Raw genomic sequence first — 21,860 nt, forward strand, 5'->3', positions numbered from 1 at the left:
CCCCCCCAACCCCTGCCCTGCTGGTACTCCTGTGTCCCCAGTCCCCAGCCCCATGCCCTCCTGCACCCTGTCCTTGAAGGCTGGAGCACTCTGCACTTCCACTCCGTCCCGCCTGCTGTCCACAGCCGCCCGGGACCCTAGGTGCCCTGGCCTCCTCCCACAGGTGGGCCCTGGGGTGAGGGTGCTCCTCGCGGGTGACCTCATGCACCGCCCCCACCGCGGAGGTGGTGGATGGGCACTGCAGAGGACAGGCCCAGGCCCACAGGCCAGCCCAGCCCCCCGGAGCTCCCCACATCCGGGGCTGCCATCTGGCCTGGCCCCCATCCCGGGGCTGGCTCTGGGGGTGCTGGGGAGCCCCGGTCTCCGTCTGCTGTCTCCTGGCCCTGGCCCATCACCACCTGGGGACCCACCTGCGGTCACCCCAGGCTCAGAGGGAAAACTTGCTCCCCTGCTCCCCCCACCCAGTCTACCGCCCCGGGGGCCAGGCAGGGGTGGGGGACTGGGCAGGGGGCTGGAGGAGCAGGACCAGGCAGGGGCCAGACGGGGGTTGGGGGAGGTGTGGGTTCAGCTCTGGGCAGAATGTGGAGCCCTCAGTGCTGTCCCCTGTCCTGCATGGTCCTGAGGGGAGGATGTGTGTGTGCAGCCCCACCCCGGGGTGCTCCCCCTCCTGGGGGGCCCTGGGCACCACCCCCACCGCATGGAAATGAGCCTGGGTTCTGAGCGCACACCAGCTGGCTGGGGAGGCGGCCCAGAAGGCTGGGAGGGGGTGCCAGCTTCCCCCAGCAGTTGTCAGGGCCGCCCCCTGCACCCCCTCCCCTTCCCTAGCACCCCAGGGAGAGGCCCAGCCCTGCCTTTGCGTCCAGGTCCCCGACTGGCTCTCCCCTGGGTGGGATCCTGTGTGTGTGTGTGGGGGGGGCGTGGAGACTCCTGAGAGTGGGCTTGAGTGGGGATTCCCAGGGGTAGGGGACTTGGGGAGGTCTCTGGGTACCCCAGGGTGGTGAGGGGCGGCGGGGGACTGGTGAGGGTCGGGGGGGGGGGCACCCGAAAGTGAGAGGGAGGGGTAGGAGCCACAGGAGGCACCTCCGGACTGGCAGGGCGCCGGGAGAGGCTAGGGGAGGAAGGATGGGCGCTCCACGTGGGGGGGACAGCTGGGGGGCGTGGACGCTGGGGGTGCGGCGCCCGGGAGAGGTGGTGGGTGCCCCACGTGGGAACGGGGCGCAGCGGCTGGGGGCGGGGCGGGGCGGGGCGGGCCCGAGATCGAGGCCCCTCCCCGGCCGGGCTGCTCAGTGCGTCCCGGTGCCCGTGCGCTCGCGGTCGCGGTCGCGCTCTTGTCGCAGCCCTGGGATGTCGCGGCCCCGCGGCCCCCGCCCGGTCCGGCCGGCGCTCTCGCCGCCGCTGCTGCTGCTGCTGCTCGGGGCGGTGCAGGGGCACCCACGGGGCGCGCCGCGCGTGTCGGCCGCCTGGAGAGGTGGGTGCGGGGCGCGGCGGGGTGCGTGTCCGCGGGGCGCGGGGCGCGGGCGGGCTGTGCGCGGGCTGCGGGCGGTGCTGCGCGGGCGCCGGCCTGGTGCCGGGGCGCGCCGGGGGCGGGGGGCGCCGGCGGCGGCTGAGTCGCTTCCAGTCCGGGCGCGGGGCGGGGGCGGCCCCCTCGGTCGGGTCTCTCGTGGGGTCCCCGGCTCCTCCCCCTCCTGTAGCCGGGGAGGGGGGTGGAACCTCTGCTGCCGGCGCGGCGCAGGGACTGCGGGAACAAAGACCGCAGCCTCCCGCGGCCCTGGGGTCCTCCCCGGGCGGCGGGCGCCAAGAGACGGGGGAGGCTGCGGGGTCGCTGCACGTGGCGCGGGTCGCCGCGCTCCGGGGGGACAGTGCGGCGGGCGGGCGGGCGGGCGGGGGCCCGGGGTCCGCGGCGCGGGGGCTCGTGGGGGCGGGGCCGCCGGGAGCCCCACCGGGGCGCGGGCTGGAGACCCCGGGGCCGAGGGGACCCCGCGCCCCGCCCCCGCCCCCGCCCCGTCCCCGCTGCGCACTGGGGCGACCGGCCCGCCTGGGCCAGCGCTGCAGCCCGGCCGACTCGCCCAAGGTCACTGCGCTGCGGCGGGCGGGGCGCGCGACCCTGCTGGGGAGCCCCCAAGCCGGTGGTGCCGGCGAGCCGCCCACAGCCCGCTGCCTCCCCCGGGAGGGCTCTGGACGTGCGCTGGGATCTCCCCAAAGGGGCTGCGTTCAGCCAGGACCTTGCCCCGCACAGGACTCAGGATCCTCCCGGGCCACAGCTTCCCAGGACTCCCCCAGCCCCCCCCCCACGGAACTCAGGACCCCCCCAGGCCACAGACCCCCCCACAGAACTCAGGACCCCCCAGGCCACAGACCCCCCCCACAGAACTCAGGACCCCCCCAGGCCACAGACCCCCCCCACAGAACTCAGGACCCCCCCAGGCCACAGACCCCCCCCCACAGAACTCAGGACCCCCCCAGGCCACAGACCCCCCCCACAGAACTCAGGACCCCCCAGGCCACAGACCCCCCCCACAGAACTCAGGACCCCCCCAGGCCACAGACCCCCCCCCACAGAACTCAGGACCCCCCCAGGCCACAGACCCCCCCCCACAGAACTCAGGACCCCCCCAGGCCACAGACCCCCCCACAGAACTCAGGACCCCCCCAGGCCACAGACCCCCCCACAGAACTCAGGACCCCCCCAGGCCACAGACCCCCCCACAGAACTCAGGACCCCCCAGGCCACAGACCCCCCCCACAGAACTCAGGACCCCCCCAGGCCACAGACCCCCCCCACAGAACTCAGGACCCCCCCCAGGCCACAGACCCCCCCACAGAACTCAGGACCCCCCCAGGCCACAGACCCCCCACAGAACTCAGGACCCCCCCAGGCCACAGACCCCCCACAGAACTCAGGACCCCCCAGGCCACAGACCCCCCCCACAGAACTCAGGACCCCCCCAGGCCACAGACCCCCCACAGAACTCAGGACCCCCCCAGGCCACAGACCCCCCCACAGAACTCAGGACCCCCCCCAGGCCACAGACCCCCCCCACAGAACTCAGGACCCCCCCCAGGCCACAGACCCCCCCACAGAACTCAGGACCCCCCCAGGCCACAGACCCCCCCACAGAACTCAGGACCCCCCCAGGCCACAGACCCCCCCACAGAACTCAGGACCCCCCCAGGCCACAGACCCCCCCACAGAACTCAGGACCCCCCCCAGGCCACAGACCCCCCCACAGAACTCAGGACCCCCTCCCAGGCTACAGCTTCCCAGGACTCCCCCAGCTCCCACCACAGAATTCAGGACCCCCCCCCCCCCCCGCCACAGACTCCCCCAGGCCCCAGCCCCCCCCAGAACTCAGGACACCCCCGCCCCAGGCTACAGCCCCACAGACCCCTGTCCCTCCAGGGCCCAGCCTCCCCCCCAGGTCCCACGACCCCCCCAGGCCTCAGCCTCCCTCAGGCCACAGGACCCCCCCAGTCCCTCAGCCCCACCCCTAAAGCCCCAGGACCCCCACCCCCTACCCCATGGTCCCCATACCCATCCTCTCTGCCCCCAGGACACCAGTCCTTCTGTTCCCAAGCGGCAGCTCTGACCCCACCCGGCCAGTTCTTCCCCCCCCCAGCTGCTGAGTCTCTCAAGCCCCCCACCCCAGTCTCTGAGGACAGCTCCCCACTGCGCCTGGATGAAGGGTCTCCCAGCCTCACCAACCCCTCCCGCTTCATGTGGGGCCCTGGGTGGCCGGGCCCATGTCCACTGGTGAGGGGGTGACCAGGTCCAGGCTGTGTCCCCCACACTCACCGGGCAGGTGGAGGCCACTCCAGCTGGAGGGTGGCACCCCGACCTGTCGGACCCTCTCCCCCACCCCTGGCCAGCTGGGCAGCCCTGTCACCTCAGAGCCACAGGGGCCTGACCCCGGGGTCATGGGGAGCCACCCAGCTCACCTGCCCGCCAATTAGAGCCAGGATGTGACTGAGCTGGGCCCTGGGGCCTGGGTGCAAGCTGAGCTCACAGCTGGGGCTCCCCGCCCGCCCCGCGCATCACCATTTCCAGTGGAAATCTGCCCCCTGGGCCTGCGTCCATCCCCTGGGGCTCCCGGGGGCTTTCCTCTGCTGAGGGGAAGCTGCCTGACGTCACCGTGGGCGGGGTGGCAGGTGGCTCTGCCCAAGGTGACCAGTGGGGACTTCCTCTGGGCCACTGGGCTCTCGCCCTCTCGCCTGTTCCCCATGTGCCCGCGGGTGAGGGGTGACATTCCGGAGTGGGGAAGGCCTGGCGAGCCCGGGCTGCTGGCTTCTGCTCTGCTTGCACTGAGTCTGAGGCTGGAGGGAGTGGCTGCGTGCTGTAGGCAGCAGAGTCCTGGCCGGCAGAAGTCCTGGGGGTGGGGGGCTGGCCGTCTGGCCTGCTGTCAGGGATGGGGGGCAGCCAAGTGGTGTGGGAGTGGGGAGTGGGGCCTGTGACCCGGCAGGCTGGGGCTACGGAGCATTTGGTGTCTGCCCCATCAGGGAGGACTTCCTGGAAGAGGTGGCGAGCTGAGGCGGTGGGCAGTCTCAGTGGGGACCGGGGAGGGGACAGGAGCTTGCGGCCCAGTAGGGGCAGCCATATGTGAGCTGGGCCCTTTCCAGAGCCACCTGAGAGGGTGGCTCAGTCACAGCACCCTGACAGAGTGGGCACTGGGTGCCCAGGGAACAGGTGAGAAGTGTTTGAGGGAGCCACGGGGGGCAGCCCAGGCCAGGCCCTTCGCTCCTTTTGGGGCTGCCCCCAAGTGGACAGTAGGTCAGGCCGTGTCCCTCGCTGCTGGGCCAGCCTCTCCCAGTTCCTTGCTGTTCTGGGAGCCTCCACCCCAGGGTGGCCCTGCCCCCCTCTGAGTGTCCACCTGGCGGGCATCCTGACCCTGGCCCCCCGGCCCCTGCCTGCCCACCATTCCAGTCTGAGGTCAGCCAGTGGGACGGTCAGGCGGAGATGGCCGCGGCCAGCCAGTGGGCTGCTAGTGCTCACGTCTGGGGTCGACTGGAGAAGGCAGCTGCCCGTCTCTGGCCCCCTCCTCCATGTGCCCCGCTGGCCCCTGCTCCCTGTCCCCCAGGCCCCTGGCCACTCCTCTGGCCGTCCCCAGGGTGTTGGCTCGAGCTAATCTGGGATCAGCCGCCTGACTGCATTAGATTGATGCAGAGCTGTGTGCCAGCACCTTGGGCCCAGCTACGCAGAGGCTGCGCCTGCTGGGGGGGTGGTGGTGGAGGCTGGCTTAGCCCCAGGGAGTGTGTGGGCTCCTGGGAACCAGGTCAAGCCATAGGGGTGGGGGGGAAGCACCTGGGTCAAGACGGGCCTGTGGGGATAGCCAGCAAGGGACAGTGACAGTTGGTGACACCAGGTACAAACAGGGAAGACTTCCTGGAAGAGGAGAAAGAGCTGGGCTAGACTGAGAGTCAGAGTCTACTCACCCCTCCATCCTGCTTAGCCCAGCCCTGCTGGCTCTGTGGGTACGGGGAGAGGGGATGTCACCTCCATGCTCCCCCCCCCCCCCCCCCGCACCTGTGTCTCCCTCCAGCCCTCACTGGGTGGCCCTGCCCGCCCTCGCCCTGCGCCTGGGGCCAGGCCTCCTCTGCCCACTGCTCCCCAGGCAGTGCCCCAGGGCTCGGGACTGAGGGGCCGGAAAGGCCTTGTTTCCAGGGCGCACACATGGGTGCCGAGACCGCTGCTGGCCAGGCCCCAGGCCCTGGGCGCGTCCAGCTGTGGCCTCGAGCCCCTCAGCCTTGACGTGAGCACACGTGGACTCCCTATCCCGGCAGGCACGCTGGGCTCTCGCCGTGCGCACCCTGTGCCCCAGCGGGGTGCTGTGACCTGAGTCCCCGTGCTCCCTCCTCCCTGAGCCCCTCCTCCCTGTCCTCCCCACCTCCCTCCTCCTTCCTCCCCACCTCCCTCCTCCCACCTCCCTCCTCCCCACCTCCCTCCTCCCTGTCCTCCCCACCTCCCTCCTCCTTCCTCCCACCTCCCTCCTCCCCACCTCCCTCCTCCCTGTCCTCCCCACCTCCCTCCTCCTTCCTCCCACCTCCCTCCTTCCCACCTCCCTCCTCCCCACCTCCCTCCTCCCTGTCCTCCCCACCTCCCTCCTCCTTCCTCCCACCTCCCTCCTCCCCACCTCCCTCCTCCCTGTCCTCCCCACCTCCCTCCTCCTTCCTCCCACCTCCCTGTCCTCCCCACCTCCCTCCTCCTTCCTCCCACCTCCCTCCTTCCCACCTCCCTCCTCCCCAGCTCCTGCAATGTTGCAGGTCCAGCCCTGTGGCTCCCTGCTGCATTCCATCCCACCCAGCGGGGTCAGTGGGTCAGGCTGTTTACAGCAACCTCATTGCCCCCCGTGCCCCTCCATGGGGCTGCCCTGGCCCTCTGCACGGGACACTCAAGGGCTGGGGGGGACACTCAGGGGCTGGGGACAGGCACAGGGTGTGACATGGGCAGGGCTCTGTGTCTTTGACCCTGGCTGGTGACGCAGGAGAAGCTGAGTCCTTTCCAAGCCCTGCATCCTCCCAGCTCTCTGGCCAGGCCTGGGGTCCGGGTGGGGTCCGGTGTGATGGGCTGGCACCCGCCTCCCTGAGCCTCCCCCCACCTGCCCAGCTATTCTGGGAGCTCAGCCACTTAACTCAGCCGCTAATGCGTCGGGGGGGGGGGGGTGCCAGACAGATCCTTTTAGCCTGGTGGTCGGAGGGGGGCTGCGGGAGGCTGCCTGGCCCGCGTGGTGTGGGGGGGACAGTGCCCTGAGGTCCATGGAAGGGGGGCCAGCGCTGGTCTTTGAGGTGTCAGCCCTGTTGCTTGTGGGGGTGGGGGCGCATGGCCAGGCTCGGTGCCCCCTCCTGCTGCGGCTGAACAAAGCTACCACTCTCACTGCCTCACAATCAGGCTCTTTGAGCTCGGGTGTGAGCATGGGTGGGAAGGGGGCCGGCCAGCCTGTCACCAGGCACAGAGCGGGCAGTAGGGCCGGGGGCATGCTGGGGAGGGCCTGGGGGACTCGGCCCTGTGGTCAGCACTTAGTGGCCCCTCTGGGCTGGGGCTCTGCTGGTGGCCTCGTACCTGACTGGAGGCTGGGACACTGGCGTCAGCCTGGGTGCTCCACCTTGTGGGGCTGGGGGCTGCGTGTCCACAGAGTGGTCCGGTCCATGGACTGAGACCCCCAGAGGTCAGGGGAAGGCTCCCCAGTACTGGGCCTCACCTCCTCTGATGCACCTGTTAGCCACACTCTGCCCTGTCCCCCGTCACCTGTCCTCCTGCCACCTGGCCTGGCCCCTGACCCCCATCGCCCAGTCTGTCCCCTGTCTCCTGGCCTGTCCCCCATCACCTGGCCTGTCTCCCATCACCTGACCTGTCCCCCCATCACCTGGTGTATCTATCCCCCGTCACCTGGCCTGTGCCCCATCACCTGACCTGTCCCCCGTCACCTGGCCTGTCCCCCCTCACTGGCCTGGCCCGCCCAACCTGAGGAGGGAGGGGAGCAGTGCCTGCTGGCAGCCTGCAGCAGAGGACAGTGTTGAGAGGACAGTATTGGGGTGCAGCTCCGCCTGCAGAAGCCAGTTCAGTGCAGGCATCCTGCCCTGTGATCTGTCACCTGAGACATCCCCTCTCCCTGGAGGCTGAGGCTCCAGACAGCTTCCTTCTGGGGCAGAGTTGGCCTGCTCAGTCCTGAGCTCAGGGCTGCAGTGCCCCCCCCCCCCCCCCCCCCCCCGGCGCTGAGCATGCAGCAGCTCCAGCTTCCCGGCTCTGCCTCCTCAGCAGCCTCAGGGCCAGGCTGGGGAGGCTTCCTGGAGGAGGTGTGAGGTGCTGAGCCGGTCCCCATCTCCATGCCTGCCGTAGTAACATGGCTGCTGCCCTGTCAGGGCCCTGAGTCGGGGGTCCAGGCCCCCAGACCTCAGCCTGCACTCCCCACCACAGGCCGCACAGGGCAGGACCAGCTGGACTTCGGGGTGGCCGAGCCCCACACGGTGCTGTTCCACGAGCCGGGCAGCACGTCTGTGTGGGTGGGCGGCCGTGGGCGAGTTTACCACTTCAGCTTCCCCGAGGGCAGGAATGCCTCCATGCAAACGGTGAGGCTGAGGGTGCTGGGTGGGGGGGATGGGTGAGGGGTGCTGGGCGGGGGTGCTGGGCGGGGGGTGCTGGGCGGGGGTGCTGGGGGGGTGCTGGGCGGGGGTGCTGGGGGGGTGCTGGGCGGGGGTGCTGGGTGGGGGGTGCTGGGCGGGGGTGCTGGGTGGGGGGTGCTGGGTGGGGGTGCTGGGGGGGTTCTGGGCGGAGGTGTTGGGGGGCTGGGGGGGTGCTGGGCGGGGGTGCTGGGTGGGGGGTGCTGGGTGGGGGTGCTGGGTGAGGGGTGCTGGGTGGGGGTGCTGGGTGCTGGGTGGAGGTGCTGGGACAGGTGGGAGGTTCGGGTCAGGGTGCTGGTATTGGGCGCAGGCCGCTGAAGGCTCCCTGAACACTCGCCCTTTCCTGCCTGCAGGTGGCCATTGGAGCCTCTCGGGGAGCCTGTGCAGACAAGCGGGTGAGTGTGGGGGGGACTGAGGGTTCACCTCCACTGTGGGGGGGATCAACCTCCTGGACTGAGGAGGGGGAGGGGGCCTGGGTGGGGGAGGGGGCCTGGATGGGGAGGGGAGGGGTCTGGATGGGGAAGGGGTCTGAATGGGGGAGGGGGCCTGGAAGGGAGAGGGGAGGGGCCTGGATGGGGAGGGGAGGGGTGGCCTGGACTGAGGGTCCCCCCCAGGACTGCGAGAACCACATCACCCTCCTGGAGCCCCGCGGGCAGGGCCTGCTGGCCTGTGGTACCAACGCGCGGCGCCCCAGCTGCTGGAGCCTGGTGAGTGGCCGTGGGGGGCATGGGGGCGGCCTCAGGGCCGGAGCTCGGGGTGCTGACCCGCTGTCCCTCAGGAGAACGGCTCGGTGCAGGCCCTGGGCGAGCACAGAGGCTACGCGCCCTTCAGCCCCGAGGAGAACGCGCTGGTGCTGTTTGATGGTAGGGGCGGTCGCGGGGGCTGGACGGCCTGGGGGTCGGGGCTGGGGCGGGGGGGGGGGGGCCTGGTCTGGGTCCCACCTCACGACCCCCGCCCCTGCCGCAGGCGACGAGGTCTACTCCACCATCCGCAAGCAGGAGTACAATGGCAAAATCCCGCGCTTCCGCCGCATCCGGGGCGACGGCGAGCTGTACACCAGTGACACAGTGATGCAGAGTGAGTGTCCCTGGTGCTCAGTCCCCAGGGTGGGCGCCCTGGGCCCAGCGGCTCCCGAGGCAGTGACGTCATCCCCAGGGCCCTGCGGTGACGTCACCCCTGGGCCCTCCCGTCCCTGCCTGACGTCACGGCCCCTGGGGACAAGGGGACACTTGCCAGGCCTGCGCCTCCAAGGGGGGGGTCGGCTCGCGCCCACACGGCCCCTCCCCCTCAGACCCCCAGTTCATCAGGGCCACCGTGGTGCACCGGGAACAGGCCTTCGAGGACAGGATTTACTACTTCTTCCGAGAGGACAATCCCGACAAGAGCCCCGAGGCCCCCCTCAATGTGTCCCGCGTGGCGCAGCTGTGCAGGGTGGGCACGGGCCGGCGGGCACTGGGTGTGGGGGCCTGAGGTGTGTGGGGAGGGCGGGTCGGTTCAGCCTGGTCTGGACCCTGGCCGCCTAGTCCGACCCCAGCCCCGTGCTCAGCCTCAGTCCTGTTCCCGGCCCTGTCCTCAGCCAGGTCCCCAGCCCCATCCCAAGCCCCGGCCTAGACCCCGTATCCTTGTTCCTTCAGACCTGACCCCATTCCCCAGCCCCATTCCTGACCCCAGCTCAGTCCCTGTCCCCATTGCCACGCCTTTCCTATCCCAGCCCTCACCGACCTCCGCTCTGTCCCTGTCCCCAGCCCTGTCCCTAGTCCTGTCCCCAGCTCTGTCCCTGTCCCCAGCCCTGTCCCTAGTCCCGTCCCCAGCTCTGTCCCTGTCCCTAGTCCTGTCCCCCAACCCTGTCCCGTCCCCAGCTCTGGCTGAGCGTGTGCTGTGGCCATGCAGGGGGACCAGGGCGGGGAGAGCTCGCTGTCCGTGTCCAAGTGGAACACCTTCCTCAAGGCTCTGCTGGTCTGCAGTGACGCCACCTCCAAGAAGAACTTCAACCGCCTGCAGGACGTTTTCCTGCTGCCCGCGCCCAGTGGCCACTGGTCAGACACGCGTGTCTACGGGGTCTTCTCCAACCCCTGGTGAGCTGGGGGGCATGCGTGCCATGGACCTGGGGGGCAGGCACGTGCAGGCCTGGTGTGGGTGGCCGGGCCTTGGGGTCTGGGGCGTGGGGCGTGATGACGCCGGCCCCCCACCTGAACCACAGCCGTTACACTGCACACAAGCTGCAGGAGCCCCCACTTGATCCACAGCCATTACTCACACTGCACACAAGCCGCAGAAGCCCCCACCTGATCCACAGCCGTTACACTGCACACAAGCTGCAGGAGCCCCACCTGATCCACAGCCGTTACACTGCACACAAGCTGCAGGAGCCCCACCTGATCCACAGCCTTTACTCACACTGCACACAAGCTGCAGGAGCCCCCACCTGATCCACAGCCGTTACACTGCACACAAGCTGCAGGAGCCCCACCTGATCCACAGCCGTTACACTGCACACAAGCCGCAGGTGCCCCACCTGTTCCACAGCCGTTACACTGCACACAAGCTGCAGGAGCCCCACCTGATCCACAGCCGTTACACTGCACACAAGCCGCAGGTGCCCCACCTGATCCACAGCCGTTACACTGCACACAAGCTGCAGGAGCCCCCACGTGTGGCCCCAGCTGGTCTCCGCTGGGATATGTACAGCGTGGTTGTAGTTTGGGGGTGCACGGGTGGTGGGCGGTGCTCTGCTGCCCCTGGCTGGAAGTGCTTTGGCCTCAGAGACACAGAGACTCGTCTCTGATGAGAGTCTCTTCCTGCACCTGGGCTCAGGGTGGGCTCGGCCTCACCCCTGCGGAGCAGCACCTCACATCCACCAGCCCATCCATTCAGCTGTCTGCAATGCCTGGCTGCACCCTGTCTATCTGGCTGTCTGTGCCTGGCTGTCTGCCTGTCTGTCATATGTGCCTGATGTCGGGCTGTCCATCTGTCCCACAATGACAGGCAGGTGGTGGGTGACTGTCCCCACCCTGACTGGCTCGGTCTCGGTCCACAGGAACTACTCTGCGGTCTGCGTGTACTCACTTGGGGACATCGACAGGGTCTTCCGCACGTCCTCACTCAGGGGCTACAGCTCGGGACTGCCCACCCCACGGCCTGGCCAGGTGGGTGGCACCCTTGGCCCTCAGCCCCTCGGCCTCAGCCCTCAGCCCTGCCCTCAGCCTTCACCTTGATGCACGACCAGGCAAGGTGGGCACTGCCTGCCCTGGCCAGCACCAGCTCGCACCCTGCCCTAGCTCGCCGGCCCTCGCCTTCACGCCCCCTCCCTGTGCCTTGACGCCCCCTTCTCCGCCCAGTGCCTCCCCAACCGGCAGCCGATCCCCACGGAGACCTTCCAGGTGGCCGACAGCCACCCTGAGGTGGCGCAGAGGGTTGAGCCCGTGGGGCCACTGAAGGTGCCGCTGCTCCACTCCAAGTACCACTACCAGAAGGTGGCCGTGCACCGCACGCAGGCCAGCTACGGCCACACCTTCCACGTGCTGTACCTGAGCACAGGTGAGGCCACAGGGCGGCTGGCCAGCTGAGGGGACCAGGCCACGGAGCCCCGCAGGGAGTGAACCTGCTGCAGACTAGCCCCCACGCCCCGCCCACTCCGGGACTCTCCCCTGGCCCCGCCTCCATGGCCCCCACCCCCAGACGCTCCCCTTGGCCCCCCCTGGCCCCCACCACACAGCCCCCTGACCCCTCCTGACCCCGTGCAGACAGAGGCACCGTGCACAAGGTGGTGGAGGCCGTGGGCCACAACCACAGCTCCATCTTCAATGTGGCCGAGATCCAGCCCTTCCGCCGGCCGGCCCCCATCCAGACCATGAACCTGGATGCCAAGCGGGTGAGCATAGCTCCTGCCCACCCCACCCCTGCCCTGTGGGGCCTCCTGGTAGGCCCCGGGCTGACCACTGTCCCCGCAGCGGAAGCTGTACCTGAGCTCCCAGTGGGAGGTGAGCCAGCTGCCCCTGGACCTGTGTGAGGCCTATGGGGGCGGCTGCCACGGCTGCCTCATGGCCCGGGACCCCTACTGCGGCTGGGCGCAGGGCCGCTGCACCTCCATCCACAGAGCCCCCAGGTGAGGGGGGCATGTGGGGTGGCTTGGGGATTCCCTAGATCAGGGCAGGGAGACAGGGAGGAGGGGTGTGGCTGGGAGGAAGGGCCTGGCAGGGGTCTGGGCCATGCTGACCCTGTGCCATTTCCAGCCCTGAGGCCGTGCTGCAGTCCATGGACCCCGAGGAGCCCCACCAAGACTGCCCCAACCCCAAGCCAGGTACTGGGGGGGTCGAGCTAACCTGAGCTGGGTACTGGGGGGGGTCACTGTAATCTGAGCCAGGTAGGGGGGGCTCACTGTAATCTGAGCCGGGTACTGGGGGTGGTCGCTCTAATCTGAGCCGGGTACTGGGGGGTCACTGTAATCTGAGCCAGGTACTGGGGGGTCACTGTAATCTGAGCCAGGTACTGGGGGGTCACTGTAATCTGAGCTGGGTACTGGGGGGGTTACTGTAATCTGAGCCGGGTACTGGGGGGTCGCTCTAATCTGAGCCGGGTACTGGGGGTGGTCGCTCTAATCTGAGCCGGGTACTGGGGGGTCACTGTAATCTGAGCCGGGTACTGGGGGGGTCGCTCTAATCTGAGCCGGGTACTGGGGGGGTCGCTAATCTGAGCCGCGTACTGGGGGGTCACTGTAATCTGAGCCGGGTACTGGGGGGTCACTGTAATCTGAGCCGGGTACTGGGGGGTCACTGTAATCTGAGCCGGGTACTGGGGGGGGTCACTGTAATCTGAGCCGGGTACTGGGGGGTCACTGTAATCTGAGCTGGGTACTGGGGGGGTCACTCTAATCTGAGCTGGGTACGGGGGGGGGGTCGCGCTAATCTGAGCCGGGTACTGGGGGTGGTCGCTCTAATCTGAGCCGGGTACTGGGGGGGTCACTGTAATCTGAGCCGGGTACTGGGGGGTCGCTCTAACCTGAGCCGGGTACTGGGGGGATCACTGTAATCTGAGCCGGGTACAGGGGGGTCGCTCTAACCTGAGCCGGGTACTGGGGGGTCACTGTAATCTGAGCCGCGTACTGGGGGGGTCACTGTAATCTGAGCCAGGTACTGGGGGGTCACTGTAATCTGAGCTGGGTACTGGGGGGTTACTGTAATCTGAGCCGGGTACTGGGGGGTCGCTCTAATCTGAGCCGGGTACTGGGGGGGGTCGCTCTAATCTGAGCCTGGTACTGGGGGTGGTCGCTCTAATCTGAGCCGGGTACTGGGGGGTCACTGTAATCTGAGCCGGGTACTGGGGGGTCACTGTAATCTGAGCCAGGTACTGGGGGGGTTACTGTAATCTGAGCCGGGTACTGGGGGGTCACTGTAATCTGAGCCGGGTACTGGGGTGGTCGCTCTAATCTGAGCTGGGTACGGGGGGGGGGGTCGCTCCAATCTGAGCCGGGTACTGGGGGGGTCACTGTAATCTGAGCCAGGTACTGGGGGGTCACTGTAATCTGAGCCGGGTACTGGGGGGTCGCTCTAACCTGAGCCGGGTACTGGGGGGATCACTGTAATCTGAGCCGGGTACAGGGGGGTCGCTCTAACCTGAGGCGGGTACTGGGGGGTCACTGTAATCTGAGCCGCGTACTGGGGGGGTCACTGTAATCTGAGCCGTGTACTGGGGGGTCGCTCTAATCTGAGCCGGGTACTGGGGGGTCGCTCTAATCTGAGCCGGGTACTGGGGGGTCACTGTAATCTGAGCCGGGTACTGGGGGATCACTGTAATCTGAGCCGGGTACAGGGGGGTCGCTCCAATCTGAGCCGGGTACGGGGGTCACTGTAATCTGAGCCGGGTACGGGGGGGGGGTTGCTCTAATCTGAGCCGGGTACTGGGGGGGTCGCTCTAACCTCAGCCAGGTACTGGGGACACAGCAATCCTGAGCCAGGTGCTGGGGGGTTGCCCCAAGCTGACGCAGGTCCTGGGATGCACCCCAGTCCTGAGCCAGGTACGGGGGGCCTGTGGGGAATGTGGGGCTTGGACTCACAGCTGCACCCCCCCACACAGAGAAGGCACCCCTGCAGAAGGTGTCCCTGGCACAGAGCTCACGCTATTACCTGAGCTGCCCCATGGACTCACGCCACGCCACCTACTCCTGGCGCCACGGGGACAACGTGGAGCAGAGCTGCGGGCCCGACCACCCCAGTGCCAGCTGCGTGCTGTTCATCGAGAACCTCACGGCGCGGCAGTATGGCCACTACCGCTGCGAGGCCCGCGAGGGAGTCCACCTGCGGGAGGCCCAGCACTGGGAGCTGCTGCCGGAGGGGGGCTCGGCCCAGCACCTGCGGGGGGCCTGCGGGGGGCGGCCCTGCCCTGCCTGGCTGCCCACCCTGCTGCTGCTGCTGCTGCTCAACTAGCCCCGCACCGGCCCCGGCCCTCGGCCCCCTGGGCCTCCCGCCGCAGGACTTGCTAGCTGAGCTGGGGCCTGAGGCTCCAGATACCCCCATTAAGGTGCAGGCTCCCCACCCTGAGCCAAGCTGGATGCCGGGCTGGGGGCTGAGACCCGCTGCCTGAGTCCCCACCTTCCTGCTCTTGGGGGGCTGAGACCCCACTGTCTTGAGCCCCGCTGCCTCTTTTTGGGGGGCTGGGACCCAAAGGCCCTGACCCGACCTCCTCGTGGGGAGCCTGGGGCCAGCTGGTCTGAGCCCCCAGCCTCTCTGGGAGGGGGTCTAGGACCCACTGGCCCGAACCCTCTACCTGCCGCTGTTTGGGGCTGTGTGTGGTGCTGGGACCAGCTGCCTGAGACCCCGGCCTGCCTCCTCTTGAGGTGGGGGAGGCTGGACCCACTGCCTCCTCTTGGTGGGGTCTGGGACCAGCTGGTCTGAGCCCCTAGCCTGCCTCCCTTTGGGGGAGCTGGGACCCACTGCCTCCTCTTGGGGGGCCTAGAACCAGCTGCCTGAGCCACTGGCCTGCTTCCTCTTGGGGGGGGGCTGGGACTAGCCTGAGCCCCCACCTGCCTCCCCTTGGGGGCCTGCTGTCCTTGGGTTGCCCCAGCCAGCCCTGCGGCCAGTCTTGCATGTGTAGAAGGATGTTTGCTTTCCTCACAGGAAGCTCTATTTTTATGTATGCTTATTTCATGTCTAGCTACTTCCGACAGCATCTGTATGAACAGACCAAAACCGCGTGCTGGGGGGTGGGGGGCGGGCGGGCAGGGGCTCCCGGGTGCCGGTGTGAGGAGGCTGGCATGTACTGGCTCTGCCCGGGAGCCCGGAGAGGGGCAGTGGTCCAGCCCCGGGCGGGCTGGGGGCTGCGAGGGGCGCGGGCAAGAGGGAGAAACAGCCTAGGTCACCACGTTCGTTCACTTTGGAGGAGCGGGTCCACGGGGGGGAGGCCCCAGGACTCTGCCCATGGCGTAGGGGGGCGTGGAGCGGGGGAGTTCCCCCTCCCCGCGGCCCCCTTCCCCAGGGGCTGTGCTTCCAAGCTCCAGACCTCCCACCTTCAGCTCAGGACCCGAGTGACTTAGGCCGAACTGTGAACTGGGTGCTGCCCCAGCTTCGAGCCCTGTCCTGGGCGGCCACCTGGCCTCCAGCTGTTCTCAATGCACTTTACTGATGTAACATAGACAATAAACAGCTATTTATATACCCGCCTGCTCCCGCGTCTTCCCGGCTCTGGGGACTCCAGGGCCTCTCATGCTGTCGACGGACCACTCTGCTCCTTCTCCGGTTTCTGAGGGGTCCCTGCTGCCTGGTGCTGCCCGAGGCACCCCCACTGAGGCCCCGTGCCCCCGGGAGGCAGCGCCCCACTGAGGCCCCGTACCCCCGGGAGGCAGCGCCCCACTGAGGCCCCGTGCCCCCGGGAGGCAGCGCCCCACTGAGGCCCCGTACCCCCGGGAGGCAGCGCCCCCACTGAGCTGTCTCCTAGCCCTCACTCTCTTTTAAGGCTGATAAAGTTGCTTCCAGGACAGCCCCCCGCCCCCCCAGGGGTGGCAGGTTGGGTCTCAGGCCAGCGGTTAGGGACGGACTGCGAGTCCTGCACCTGCCCACTGAGCCCTCTGCCCTGGCTCCGAGAGCTCTCAGCATCACAGACTCAGAACCCCAGCCCCCACTCGAGGCTCTCCAGCACCCCAGCTCACAACCAGGGTCCCCAACACCTCCCAATTCCAGGCTCCAGCCCCCACAACTCCCCCCCAGCCCCCTGGCTCTGGGCCTCTCAGCACCCCCAGCTCTGCCCTCCCCCCCCCCCCCCCCGTTCCCCCAGCCCCCTAGCTCCAGACTTCCAGTGTCCTCTGTTGGGTTGACAGGAAGGGGTCCTAACCTGCCCCTGAGGAGAAGCAGGAAGCCCCTCCTGGAGGGCTGGGTGAGCCTGGCCTTGCACCCTGCCTATGGGGCCCTGCTGTGCCGGGGGTGGGGGTCAGCATGGCGTCTGCAGAAGCCACCAGGCAGGACCAGCATCCCTGTGGAGGGGGTGGGGTCATGCAAACCACATGCAAATGAGCATGGGGCAGCTGGGGCCCTGCTGACAGGCGACTGAAGTCCAGCCGGTGTGGGTGGCAGGTCCCAGGACTGGCCTGAGGCATAGTGCCACCACCATCCCTCTTCTTGCCCTGAAAACAGTCCCTGTGTTTCTAGGTCACCTTGAGTTCTGAGTGACATCCCCACTTCCCAGGTACTCTGTGGCTCCCACCTGGCACCCCCAGAGCCCACTGCTCCCGTTCCCTGTAGAGCCCCCTCGACCGTGGGGACCCCCAGGCTGGGCCTCTGGTCCTCCCTGGCACCCCCACACCCAGAGCAGAGCTGAGCTGAGCAGGCAGAAGGGGCGTGTGTGACAAGAGGGGGTGGTGAGGTGGGGGGTAGCAGGAGGGGTCCCTGTGTGGCTCAGTAGCCCTGTAGGCTTGGAGGGTAGGTGATCATGGAGACAGGGCTGAGGGCCAACTGTCTCAGGCTGGCCCTGCCACCCCAGGTCACACTCCTGGGCAGCTGTGCCCTCACCCCAGGCCCAGCTTGATGCCCCCGCTGTCTGGGAGCCCAGTGGGGGTACAGCAGCCTGCAGGCTGGCCAGTGGTCTGGGGGTGGTGACAGCCTGCGGTCTGGGGGCTGTAATGGCTGAAAGCCCAGGCTGGGTGCAGAAACATTGTGTGCCCTGTGGGTCACCCCAGAGGAAGAGGCCTTGGGAAAAACAACCAGACACACATTCCCAGGGTCACACTAGCTGGGAGCCAGTGACGGGTGGCAAACTGAGGTCAGCTCAGGAGTCTGCAGACAGTGGCCTGTGGCCTCCCACACCTGGGCCGAGGCCAGCCTGGGGGGTTGCTGGCCCGAGGGGGCTGGAGGTTGCGGGGCCCTGCAGGGCAGCCCTGTCCCGTTGGCCTGGATGTGTCAGAGCACAGCCCCTTACCCCAGCTCCCAGGGGCCGTGAGTGCTGGACGGGTCTCTGATCAAAGAGGGTCAGAATACAGACAGACAGACAGATGGACTCAGGCACACACACACACACACACACACACACACACACACACACACACACTCACATATGACAGCCTCAGCAGCATCTTCTCAGAAAAGTGTCAGCCAAGCTGAAGATACTAAACCACAAAAAGAAAAGTGGTGTTTTTTTGTTTTGTTTTGTTTTGATTTTTGGTTTTTGTTACCAGACCCCTGTTCAGCTCTTGCTTGTGGTGGTGTAGATTGAACCTGGGACTTTGCAGCCTCAGATGTGAGAAGTTCTTTGCAGAACCATTATGCTGTCTACCCTCCACCCAAAAGGAAAAGTTTTTACAGCTCAGGAGTCCCCCTCTCCCCCCTCCCTCCCCCTCTCCTCTCTCCTTTTTCTCTCTTTCTCTCCTCTCTCTCCTCCTCTCTTCCCCTGTCTCTACTCTCTCCCTCTCCCCCATCTCTCTCCCTCTCCTCTCTCCCCTCTCTCTCCTATCTCTCCTCTCTCTCCCCTCTCTCTCCTATCTCTCCTCTCTCTCCCCTCTCTCTCCTCTCTCCCTCTCTCCCCTGTCTCTCCGCTCTCTCTCTCTCTCCCCTCTCTCCTCTCTTCCTCTTTCTCACTGAGCCCCCTCCCGGTTGCCATCTTGTGCTTCTGTGCACGGCTATCACTGTTGGTCAGGAAGGTGCCTGGAATGGTAGGTAGCAGGTGTGAGTGACCATGTGAGGGATAGATGGTGAGGTCTCGTCCTTGGAGCCACCAGCACCACGCAACAGACAGGCTGACTGGTAGATGGACTGACTACTGGTGGATACATTAATTAGTGGATGGCTGATTGATTGGTGATGGATGGATTGATGGTGGGTGGATGGATGGATGGATGGATGGATGGATAGAAGGAAGGATGGATGAATGGATAGATGGACTGGGTTCATTTGCTCTCCAAGCTGCTGGAGCAGTGCTGCCCCCACCTAACCTGGGGTCAGCTTCACCTCAGATTGCAGGAGTGGGGAGGCGGGGTCTCTGTGTACCCAGCGTGCTCTGAGGACTTTCACTTCCTTCTGAGCAAATAGTGTGCAAATCCTCTGCCAGGGGCTGTGGGGACAGGGCTGCCCAGCTCACCTGCCCCCTGACCTCCCAGGGGAGCCCTGCAGACCTGCATCCAGCTCACACCCCCCAAGGGAGCCCTGCAGACCTGCATCCAGCTCACACCCCCCAGGGGAGCCCTGCAGACCTGCGTCCAGCTCACACCCCCAGGGGAGGCCTGCAGACCTGCGTCCAGCTCACACCCCCCAGGGGAGGCCTGCAGATCTGCATCCAGCTCACACCCCCCAGGGGAGCCCTGCAGACCAGCGTCCAGCTCACATCCCCCAGGGGAGGCCTGCAGACCTGCATCCAGCTCACACTCCCAGGGGAGGCCTGCAGACCTGCGTCCAGCTCACATCCCCCAGGGGAGGCCTGCAGACCTGCGTCCAGCTCACATCCCCCAGGGGAGGCCTGCAGACCTGCGTCCAGCTCACATCCCCCAAGGGAGCCCTGCAGACCTGTGTCTAGCTCACATCCCCCAGGGGAGGCCTGCAGACCTGCATCCAGCTCACATCCCCCAGGGGAGCCCTGCAGACCTGCGTCCAGCTCACACTCCCAGGGGAGGCCTGCAGACCTGCGTCCAGCTCACACCTCCCAGGGGAGCCTGCAGACCTGCGTCCAGCTCACACCTCCCAGGGGAGCCCTGCAGACCTGCGTCCAGCTCACACCCCCACGGGAGGCCTGCAGACCAGCGTCCAGCTCACATCCCCCAGGGGAGCCCTGCAGACCTGCGTCCAGCTCACATCCCCCGGGGGAGCGCTGCAGATCTGCATCCAGCTCACACCCCCCAAGGGAGCCCTGCAGACCTGCGTCTAGCTCACATCCCCCAGGGGAGGCCTGCAGACCTGTGTCCAGCTCACACCCCCACAGGAGGCCTGCAGACCTGCGTCCAGCTCACATCCCCCAGGGGAGGCCTGCAGACCTGCGTCCAGCTCACACCCCCACAGGAGCCCTGCAGACCTGCGTCCAGCTCACATCCCCCAGGGGAGCCCTGCAGACCTGCATCCAGCTCACACCCCCAGGGGAGCCCTGCAGACCTGCATCCAGCTCACATCCCCCAGGGGAGCCCTGCAGACCTGCATCCAGCTCACATCCCCCAGGGGAGGCCTGCAGACCAGCGTCCAGCTCACATCCCCCAGGGGAGCCCTGCAGACCTGCGTCCAGCTCACATCCCCCAGGGGAGGCCTGCAGACCTGCATCCAGCTCACATCCCCCAGGGGAGCCCTGCAGACCTGCGTCCAGCTCACACTCCCAGGGGAGCCTGCAGACCTGCGTCCAGCTCACACCTCCCAGGGGAGCCCTGCAGACCTGCGTCCAGCTCACACCCCCACGGGAGACCTGCAGACCTGCGTCCAGCTCACATCCCCCAGGGGAGCCCTGCAGACCTGCGTCCAGCTCACATCCCCCAGGGGAGCCCTGCAGACCTGCGTCCAGCTCACACCTCCCAGGGGAGCCTGCAGACCTGCGTCCAGCTCACACCTCCCAGGGGAGCCCTGCAGACCTGCGTCCAGCTCACACCCCCACGGGAGGCCTGCAGACCTGCGTCCAGCTCACATCCCCCAGGGGAGTCCTGCAGACCAGCGTCCAGCTCACATCCCCCAGGGGAGTCCTGCAGACCTGTGTCCAGCTCACATCCCCCAGGGGAGCCCTGCAGACCTGCGTCCAGCTCACATCCCCCAGGGGAGGCCTGCAGACCAGTGTCCAGCTCACATCCCCCAGGGGAGTCCTGCAGACCTGCGTCCAGCTCACACCTCCCAGGGGAGTCCTGCAGACCTGCATCCAGCTCACACCTCCCAGGGGAGCCCTGCAGACCTGCGTCCAGCTCACATCCCCCAGGGGAGGCCTGCAGACCTGCGTCCAGCTCACATCCCCCAGGGGAGGCCTGCAGACCTGCATCCAGCTCACATCCCCCAGGGGAGCCCTGCAGACCTGCGTCCAGCTCACATCCCCCAGGGGAGTCCTGCAGACCTGCGTCCAGCTCACACCTCCCAGGGGAGGCCTGCAGACCTGTGTCCAGCTCACACCTCCCAGGGGAGGCCTGCAGACCTGTGTCCAGCTCACATCCCCCAGGGGAGGCCTGCAGACCTGCGTCCAGCTCACATCCCCCAGGGGAGCCCTGCAGACCTGCATCCAGCTCACACCTCCTGCAGACCTGCATCCAGCTTGTGAGGGGCAGTGACCCAGTGGCCCTTCTGTCCCCAGGGGCTGTGCTTGCTCCCAGCAAGTCCCCCAGTTCCACCCCCACCCTGGAGCTGCCTGCTGGGCAGTGGAGCGGCGGGTGGTCCTGGACCCTAACCAGCTCTGTAGACCAGTTGGGTGGGTGCAGACAGGTCAGGCCGGAGACGGAGGGACCCCATGGGGCCCCACGTGCTGTCTGGTCCCTGTGACAGCCCAAGGTTCCTGTCCAGCCCGGGGTCCTCACCCAGTTTGGAGTCCCCTGTGCCTGCTGGTGTCCCCAGGGCCCTGGAGCTGGGTTCACACAGTCTGGCTGGACCCCTCCCCTGCCCAAGGCCAGGCCCTAGGGGACGGGTCACTGAGTGCCCAGGGCACAAGGGTGTATAATGCCTTCAGCTGAGCCACTCTCCTCCCAGGAAGCTGCTCACCTCTCTCGGGGGCAGGGTTGGTCACTTCCCTTGGGGTGGGGGGGGTCACCTCCCTTTCAGGAGGCAGGGGGGCCATTTCCCTTGGGGGCAGGGAGGTCACTTCCCTTTCGGGGGGCAGGGGGTGACTTCCTTTTGGGGGGGGCAGCGGGTCACTTCCTTTTCGGGGGGGTCACTTCCCCTGGGGCCAGGAGGGGCAGGCTGAGTTCACAGCTTCTTTCCCCAGCCCGTTTCCAAGCCCCTCCTGGACTTAAAGCACCAGGTCACAGCTGGAAGACTCGGGGTCACTGTGGCCTTTGCTGTACCACCAGCTGGCAGACAGCGCCCTCCAGAAGGACGGAAGTCACTGCTTCAGACTGATGGACATCACTGTCCCCAAGATGGACAGAAGTCACTGTCCCCAGACAGATGCATGTCACTGCCCTAGACAGGTGGACATCACTGTCCCTTGCAGGTGACAGAAAGCACCAGGAGGCTCTTCCTGTCTGGAGCTGCAGTCCATGGGAGCCTGGACCCTCGGCCCCACCCTCCCCCTCAGCTCCATCCTCCCCTTCTGTCCATTTCCTTCCTCCTCTGCCCCCTCCCCCTTCTGCCATTTGGGGTGACCTCCCTCCAGGGCCCCTGTCCATC

At 67.4% G+C, this 21,860-nt stretch overlaps 1 protein-coding gene across 1 annotated transcript; it reads left to right on the forward strand.

Moving 5' to 3' along the window:
- The first annotated feature begins 1,287 nt into the window (after nucleotides 1–1,287).
- SEMA7A (semaphorin 7A (John Milton Hagen blood group)) lies at nucleotides 1,288–15,758 on the forward strand. The gene is made up of 14 exons (XM_060174233.1): nucleotides 1,288–1,468; nucleotides 7,907–8,058; nucleotides 8,463–8,504; nucleotides 8,724–8,816; nucleotides 8,888–8,972; nucleotides 9,076–9,186; nucleotides 9,401–9,540; nucleotides 10,000–10,184; nucleotides 11,147–11,255; nucleotides 11,448–11,646; nucleotides 11,853–11,980; nucleotides 12,060–12,214; nucleotides 12,342–12,409; nucleotides 14,182–15,758. The coding sequence occupies exons 1-14, from the start codon at nucleotides 1,345–1,347 to the stop codon at nucleotides 14,529–14,531; spliced, it is 1,941 nt and encodes a 646-aa protein (XP_060030216.1). The 5' UTR covers nucleotides 1,288–1,344; the 3' UTR covers nucleotides 14,532–15,758.
- Nucleotides 15,759–21,860: the final 6,102 nt, after the last annotated feature.

Source organism: Erinaceus europaeus, chromosome 16 (assembly GCF_950295315.1).
Source record: "Erinaceus europaeus chromosome 16, mEriEur2.1, whole genome shotgun sequence".
Lineage (NCBI taxonomy): Eukaryota > Metazoa > Chordata > Mammalia > Eulipotyphla > Erinaceidae > Erinaceus > Erinaceus europaeus.